This window comes from Dicentrarchus labrax, unplaced genomic scaffold (genome assembly GCF_905237075.1).
Source record: "Dicentrarchus labrax unplaced genomic scaffold, dlabrax2021, whole genome shotgun sequence".
In the NCBI taxonomy this organism is placed as follows: domain Eukaryota; kingdom Metazoa; phylum Chordata; class Actinopteri; family Moronidae; genus Dicentrarchus; species Dicentrarchus labrax.
Genome location: NW_026136703.1, coordinates 2,960,749 through 2,969,400, shown reverse-complemented (window position 1 = coordinate 2,969,400; position 8,652 = coordinate 2,960,749). Strand labels below are relative to the sequence as shown.

The 8,652-nt window shown below is 42.4% G+C and overlaps 1 protein-coding gene across 3 annotated transcripts in view; it reads right to left on the bottom strand.

Moving 5' to 3' along the window:
• Positions 1 to 177: 177 nt before the first annotated feature.
• Positions 178 to 8,652, bottom strand: part of atp10d (ATPase phospholipid transporting 10D) — a 39,970-nt gene continuing 31,495 nt past the window's right edge. Inside the window, exons 18-25 of one of the 3 annotated variants that reach the window (XR_007881443.1) lie at positions 8,461 to 8,537; positions 7,869 to 7,994; positions 7,558 to 7,758; positions 7,307 to 7,387; positions 6,522 to 6,626; positions 6,174 to 6,361; positions 1,752 to 4,849; positions 178 to 1,705 (exon numbers count right to left, since the gene is read on the bottom strand). Coding sequence is in view for 1 of the 3 variants with exons in the window: in XM_051383616.1 (XP_051239576.1) it covers positions 4,654 to 4,849; positions 6,174 to 6,361; positions 6,522 to 6,626; positions 7,307 to 7,387; positions 7,558 to 7,758; positions 7,869 to 7,994; positions 8,461 to 8,537 (974 nt within the window). In the remaining 2 variants the exon portion in view is untranslated. Of the gene's footprint in view, positions 4,850 to 6,173; positions 6,362 to 6,521; positions 6,627 to 7,306; positions 7,388 to 7,557; positions 7,759 to 7,868; positions 7,995 to 8,460; positions 8,538 to 8,652 lie in introns of all 3 variants that reach the window. The other 2 variants (XR_007881449.1, XM_051383616.1) reach the window with 2 other exon arrangements.

Sequence of the window (8,652 nt, the reverse complement as noted above, 5' to 3'; positions counted from 1 at the left end):
AAACTATGTGTAAAACATTTGTAACAAGTGAAACAAACATAAATACTAGACTTTAGAACAACAAAAACTGACACAATAGTGGACACTTACAAATCTAACCGTAAATAAATACAAATATCCATGAAATATATAAAGTTTTTATCAATTTGGTCAAATTTGTCAAAACATGCACAAAGAGGCGTTGGTCATATGTTTATTGAGACTGTGAGTCAATACGTTTGTATTATAATACCTATTCTGACAAATACATAAATACACTGAAACTAATAAAAGCTCTGGAAACTAAAATTAACTGAAAAAAATAAAATATAACCAGCTAGGGGGCAGGACCCGCTGGTTTCAGGTTGTGAGTCTTTTCAATAATGTTGGCTGCATGCTGCTGTCATATAGAAACTGTTTTCCTGTAATTCTGACGCACTTGAACTGGTCAGTTTGGGCAGAAACATGTGGTTTTCCAGAAATGCGCTTCATATCACCCATCAGTCATCAACAGTCACACAGTTATTTCAGCATACATGGCACAGTCTACACTGATGTGAATCTGTTTATTACAATGTCTGAAACAGTACAGTCAAATGTTTGCATCATACATCCAAACAAACAACACAATTATTACACAATATAAAAATCCTCATCAGTGAGTGCTGCTGACTGCGCTGCAGTCTTTAAGGCTTCTCTGTGTGGAGAGGCCCACATCTTAAAGTATTGCATTAAAGTTAAGGCTTCTTCATGTTATCACCGGTTCCCTGCACAGATGTGCGCAGAGGCAGTAAGGTCACTTCACTGAGAACTACTGCTGCTGCTGCCTGCTTCGATAAAATCTTGACAGGCCGGAGTGGTTCCTCAGATTCCTCAGCTGGGCTGCTCACACAACGACGAATTGAAACGACCCAACATTTTTTTGTTTGATTGATTGATTTAATTAAAACTACATCAATCAAGTTGCACACAGCTGAACTGTCTATTAACAGAGTTATTATAATCATATGTAATGGGGCAATCGCAGGACCCAGTGTGCAACCGCTCTAGGGTTCTCTACATGCTGGAAAATGAGTTGACGTCTATGTGCCTCTAAATGGTTAAATAGTTCCCTGTGTAGATAATAAATAATTGTATAGTAATCCAGTGTTTCCTCTATGTTGACTTTGGAGCGGCGGCCCGCCACTGTTAAATTTCTGCCACCACGGTATCAGAAATGGGGCAGACGCACAATGTAGTCCCGGTTGCCTTTTAAATGATCCTGCCGACATAATGCACCCCCGTTGGCTGCCGCTCACATTGCAATTTAATAACAAGTAGAACTATTCAGAGGTTATTGGGGCTGTCCAGTTTAACTCCACATACTGTTGTGTTGATGTAGCTTATTGTCAAAACGTTCGCTTTCTTCCAAGTCGACTATTAAACTAACAGCTCCACCAAAAACGTCACCGCGGTGGGTCCGTTTTAATTGGACAACGTTCAACTTGTCAGTTCTCAGCTCAACGTCCTGATATCAAATATCTGGAAACATTAAAACGGTAAATATATTTGTTTGTGTCGCAGCGAAGTGTCACTTCTGTTTCATACGTAAAACGTTTGCCAGCGTGACGGGAGGGGTTCGGAAGGGCCTGCCCCCACTGCTAAAAAAATCCTAGAGGAAACACTGAGTAAGTTAGTTTGGAACGGTTTCACCATAAATGCGTCATGATTATTGCTGGTTCCCTCACTGCACACACACACACACACACACACACACACACACACACACACACACACACACACACACACACACACACACACACACACACACACACACAGGTGAAGCTACCATGCCAGGCGCTGTGATGCTAACTCATTAAACACCACATTGACACTAGAGGGCCATACCAGCGCTTCTGCATGTGTTAGTCTGCATATACTTTACACCATTTTGAAACCATGTCGTAGAGTTGCAGAGATGTGGATATATTTTTTCTATCATTCCAGATATCCTTAAGTTACCGCTCATTTTTATTCAATATTTTGCACATGAGGTAGTCAAAGCAGTCTCTAACTAATGCAGAATTTATCCTCACTGCACGACCCAAGCCCTTTTAAAGAATCTGCTAATTGACTTACATCGTTAGAAAGGAGTGGAACCCAACGACGCCATAGAATGACAGCAACAATACCCCCAATATGCATTTGAAAATAGTCTGCAAAAATGTCAAGTAAACACAGCTTGTAGTTATGGAGGTGTAAAGTGTAAACAGAATGAATCACAGGATATTTGGTGCATATGTTGCAACCTTGTCAAATTGTATAATCTAATCTAATATAGATGAGAATAAACCAAATTTCAATTGTATTTGGTTCAATCAGGGACTACTGGGGACAACATCACATTTAAATCCAGATTCAGTCTGATCCCCGTTAACCCTTGTTAGTGCAGCTCAGCCTAGGAAAACCTGAGAACCAGCTCAGCCTCAGCGTCTTCCATCCATGGTGTAGTACTGTCACATCCTTAATGTATAGGTGTAAACTGCAGCCTTTGTTGATTACAGCGACATGATATCCAGTCCAAAATTGACTCAGCAATTATTAATCCTTCATTTAAACCAACTGACCTGGTCTGCTCCGGTGTCAGCACTGCACACAGAGCAGCTGAGCAGGTAAACAAAAACAGGCTGCGGCTCATTGTTACAACTCTGTGAAATTCCACCTGTCTAACCCAGGACTGTAAACACATTCCAACAGTTGTAAGCATTCCTGTGTGTGTCCTCAACATTAAGCAGTGTCAGCTTAGTGTAGTTAACAGGAACTAATGAGACCATGATCCAGACATCTGGATCACACACACAACAGTGGTACTGGTACTGCTATGGCTGTATTGAAATAATAATCTGATTGTTGCTTCCTGATCCCGCCTCCTTCATACAGTGGCTGAAGGCCTTCAGCACCCTCCTCCTGCTTTGTGGCTACATCCACACTGCAGCATTCTGTCAACTGACTTAAACAACACATTATCTAGAGTTGGGACCGATCTGATCTAGTATAGGTATCAGTGGACGACACTGTAACTCACATATCGGACTGATGTCACCGATCCAGATTCCATAATCTCTTTTGATAGGGTTTTTTTATTAGTGTAGATATATATTTCTCTACACAATTCTTCCATGTTTATTTTGAAAATCACTTTATAAACCTTATGAAGGAGTTGTCAATTTGCAATTCCACTGAAATTCTCTTATTACTTTTTGAACTCACAAAATCTACTTATATCAGCTGATAATACATCAAGAGCTGTGGTGTCCCTGTCCACATCAGCAGATCTCCAAATGCAGGAATCAGAATCGGATCGGAACTGAAAAAAAGTGGATTGATGAGTCTCTAATATTAACAGTGCATAGTAGATAGTAACCGCTGTTTCAAGGGTCAATCATCTCCACGACAACTGAGCAACTCCATCCACTGAGGAAGGCCAAAAGCTGTGGTTGAAACCTTTGGACACAACAAGTCCTCTGAGTGGACGTTGCTCTGATTCATTTTTTTGTCAAGCTGCTTCAAAGAACAAGAATGAACCTTCAAGCTCAGATTTGAACATATTTTTGTCTCTGTTTTTGGTTCTCCAGCACGTAGACTGTATGTTTGACAACAAAGTGGCTTGCAAACAAAGTCATATAGCTACAGTAGCAGCTAAAAAGACAGATTTTGTGGAGTGAATAGACTCAGGTAGACAGGAGCACAACCCTGAAGGTATGCTAACGTTCTTCCTTGCTGTGCAAAGAAATAGTTTGTTAACATGTCAACCAGAAGGATATCTTTGCTGTGCTTCTGTCAGTTTGTTTCAAGTATGTCTGCCCCCTTGTGGTCAAAAATCTCTTGTTACAGCTTTAATGTTCAATTCTCAGTTTTTTTGTCTTAGTTGTTCATGACCCATAAAATAACACAATACAGCTGTGACACACATATACATCTCAGAGTAAACCAGTGAAGTTTGACTAATTCCATGCATGAACAGAACATAAAGTCTGAAAAGAGTGAGGAGGCAAAAGTGGGCCAAGATTTGAATTTTGGCTATTAGTGAGGTCTGCCACTTCACTGTCCTCCCAATGAACACCTCTATGTGCACACAGCGCAGAGCTGATCAAAAATATTAAGAAGGAATATTAGAAATAATTTCTGATTTGGTCACTTCTAGCTGCAGTGTGAATGTAGCCTCGACCAGCGGATCCTGGTGGCTCACCGTGCCGACTGCGGCACACACTGAAGGCCAGTACTAGAAGGCTGATCCTGACGAGTGCCAGATGATTGATGATTTCCTGATGTTCAAATGATACACACTGTATAGCTCCTTTAAAAATAGTATTGTCTCCAAATATCTACAAGATCATGTTTCACAGCTTCTGTTCCCATAAATGCTTGGTGGAATGTTTCAACTCATACTCACCGCACTATTCATTCAGTAAGTACATGTCCAATTAAAACATGGTTTTCTTTGGAGCAAATTAATCTCACCAAGAGTCCTTTGGCTACTGACTTGTAGCCAAATGAGCTGTCTTTCAGCAGAGCCTATAAACAGCTGGTGAGTGGAACATCCACACAGCGACATGCGGTTGAATCCAGCATGTCGACAGACTTTTAGGGTCTTTCCCTGAACAGGTCATACACCTGTGTGTGCGTAGAGGGGGGTCAGGACACCACTGAGGACGCGCTGGGCTCCAGGCCAGGGTTGTCGGCGCACACCGGCAGCCTGTTGACTCTGGAGTGAGTCTGGTTCCAGCGCTGCATTCTCCTGCGGTACTTCTCTGAATCCACTTTGTCCATATGAGCTGATTTCAGAACAGCAGCGGGGTGCAACGTGTTGTACAGAGCTCGACACAAAAGCCTGCGGAGGACAGCACACAGGGCAGTGAGAGTGAGAGAAGGAAGGAAATAACTTGACAAGCACTAACTGGTAAACAGGCCAAGCCAATCAAATCAGCTGATTTTACATGAAATCACAGTAAAATGAAAGACTGCGGATGAACAAGCATACCTGCTGCTGAACAGCGACTGCAGGTATTAAACTGACTGAGAACAAAGAACTTTAATACATTTTACAACAAAGCGTGTCAATGGCAAGGTTGGGCCTACATTAAAATGTCAATATGTGGATTAGGCAAAACTCAACATAAAGAGCTTCTCTGTGATTTTGGTGAGGTCTAAGAGTGCCAATCTAAAGCCTTTGTGTTTGAGATAGGTGCTGATCTGACAATATGAGGGGTACTTCTGCATATTCAATCTAAATATATCACTATTTGTTTCTTCCTTTACTTTTCACATTTGTTTATTTGTTTGTGTGTAATTATTTCCCTGGCTGTTGTATGTCTCTACAGTACCCTACTGCTCCTAGCATCTGCCTGTGTTTCCTGTGCTACCAGCTGGCTCTGACTGTGTGACTTTGCCAGTTAATGAGGAGCACTCGTACGCAGAGTGAACAGCACACATTGGACTTTGGGACACTGAATGCTGCAAAGGATACACATTGACATGTGTGCTTATTATTATTATTATTATGCGTTCTTATGAGCCATAAGTGCTACTCTTCCTCTCAGTACACCTGATGATCAATAACACTGATGAGGTGTGAGAAACTTACTTTGCTGCCTAGAGGAACATTATTCTCCCATCTCGGATCAAGGCTGAGATGATTTGCTAACATACACTACCCAGAAATACAAATATGCTGCAGCTTCATTTCACAGACAAAGACTTGAGTGTGTTTATATATAAGCACGTGGTTCTATACAGTGGTGTAATGCAGGGTATATGCAGGTATATGGATTATTTTTCAGTCAACATTGGTTGTTTTTTTCTTTTCTTCCTAGGATGGCGAAGGCATGACATAGTTGTACAGTTTCCATGCGTGGATGAAGTCAGGAATACAGAATACTTCACTGAAAATGCATTAAGTATGCAGCTGTATCACCCGTCTGTGGGCTAGCACTGATTGTAAAATCTGCACCTCTTCTGTGGCTAATGTTGATTTCATAATGATCATTACTGCTGTGACAATGTGCAAACACTTTTTCACTCGACGGGCCTCTTTAAAAAAAGTTAGGCCATAAATTAAGAGTCTACCCACTTCTCCAGGCACCCCTGCACCACTGGTTGTATAGGTTTTGTGTGTAAATTTACCACAGTGTACATGAGGGCGGGGGTGTGTGTACCTGGGTAACAGAGCCATCACAGTAGTGAGAGCGCACACGATGTAGAAGAGAGGCTGGGACATCTGCAGCGTCTCCACCCCCAAAGGGTTGGTGGGGGGGCTGCAGGATACACAGAACAAACTGAAGAGCAGCACAAAGCCGAAGTAGGACCCACCGCTGAGGACCAGCACCAGCATGTGAATCCACGTCTGCAAAATAACACAGAGGGTTAGAGACTCTGCACGGTCTTTTGGTATCCTTAGATACATAACATCCAGGTCACATGTGAATTAATTACTCCCATGGCAAAACAATGGAGGCAAATCCAGTTAGAAAGGAAGTGATTTTTAACAGCTTTCAGTGTCTGACCAGAGTACGGCTCTCGATAACTTGGTGCAGCAGGATGATGAGGAGAGCCGAGGCGTTGATCGGAGAGCCGAAGGACAGCGCCCCGACATCTGATCCTGCCAGCGCCTGAGACAAACATCACAGCAGTTATAACAGTGAGATGGGAGCAGGGCTGTGTGAGTCACTCTGTCATATTAAATGTGATGCTATCTGATAACAGGGTTTCTGCAGGTTTAAACAGGTTACATTTAAGACTTGTTAAGACCACTATGAATGTAATTTAAGACCTATTTTACATCCATACTGATAAGGAGTAAGGATATGAAGAAAATTGGGTATTGGTTCCATGTTGATTTCATTCTGTAGTTGTTACAGCGTGATAAACGCAAATATTTCCCAAAAACAAATTTAAAAGAGAGACAAAATGCAACTTTAATTGAACTTTTTTAAGACCTGTCAAAAGCATATTTAAGACATATTTAAGACCCCATGGATCAGTTGTAATGTTAGAGGGATATTAAACATACTACAGGGAGTTTTTGACTGGTTAAGAAAGTTTCTGCTGCCTGCCACCAGGTTGTATTCCCACTGAAATCAATGAAACAAGGCAGTAGAAACAGGGGCCGACCAATCAGCACAAAAAGAAAGTTCCTCATAGGGGTTTCATACCAGTGTTGGTTGAAAAACAGTACACAACAGCAGTAGAGCACATATAAACTCCGACACCACCACACGTAAAGTGAAGCAATGGAATAAAAACAGCAACAAAGGACCTATTTGACAGAGCAGGATGATCTGACACTTACAAAGTAAGGCACAAAGAAGCAGACCAGGCTTTGGTAAAAAGCATCCAGGACGGTGACCCAGAACATGTAGGGGACGTAGACCTGCAGACAAATAGGATTCATACGTTAGTCCTTCTAAACACAGCCACATCAACAGGAGTGACTCACTCTTCCCAGAGGGAAGAAGAGGAGACACGATGTCCATCTTTATACACAGTCTACGGTTGTAGGTTTCTGTTTGTGTGTGTATGTGTGTGTGTGTGTGCTGTCACCTTGGAGGTCTGTGCAACCCGGTAGAGCTCAGGCAGCTCCATCAGAGTGTCTGCAGGCGTGTCTCGATCCAGGACGCCGAAAATGAGAGGAGGGACGGAGGTGAAGAGCAAGTTGAAGAGGATGAGCACCCAGGAGTTGCTCATGACACTCCCAGAGAAACCACAGAAGAACTGATACCAGAACAGCAGATTCACGTACATCTGCGGACACAGACAGACACACAGGCAGCGGTGAGCGGTTGTTTGATTGATTGATTAGTGTTCCCCAAAGCCAAAGCTGGCGTCCTTAAATGTGTTGCAGCTCTACTCACCACATTCTTGTAGATGAAGTAGAGGATCATATTTGCGAGGCGAGAGTAACACCAGTGGCCGTGGACCAGCAGCAGCTTACTGAGGTGTTTAAACCTGGAGATGGCAAAGTCACTGGACATCACGGCCTGGGGAACGATAAAGCCACAAAAAGATTAACACATTAGGACAGAAAACCACAGCAAAAACATGCTACTTAACTGTGTTGCACTGACACTGCAGATATGAAGAAATACATTAAAATTAATAAAGAATCTGTGTTAGTTAGGCCCTGTTAGTTCATACTGGCAAGTGAAACCATAATGAAATCAGCTACTATAAGAACTCATAGATGCTAATATGACCACAAACTTCTTCTTCTTTACAGCTTCCAGTTGCATCTTAGTCTGGCAGTGTTTTACATCAGCAAGGTATATTTCAGTGCACAACTTGCAGCCTATAAACAGTCCTTGTCTCAACTGTGCCAGCTCATAGAAAGAAAGAAATAAGGACGACATGATGTTGTTGTATGTTCATGTGTTCATGTTTCTCCCAATGATATCACCAGTGCACGATGGCAGCGGCCGAACCCGGGATTACGTGGTGGTCACTCACCTGCATGCCCTCCTGACCAGATATCCCGATGCCCACATCCGCCACCTGAATCATGCTGACGTCATTTGCTCCATCACCTTAATGAACAAAAACAGCTTTAATTGTCCTCCATGTTTAGGTATGTACAAAGCAAATCACATACACTACCGTAAAAGGTTTAACAGTAACTGCTGCCCCTGTGCTTGGGCCTTG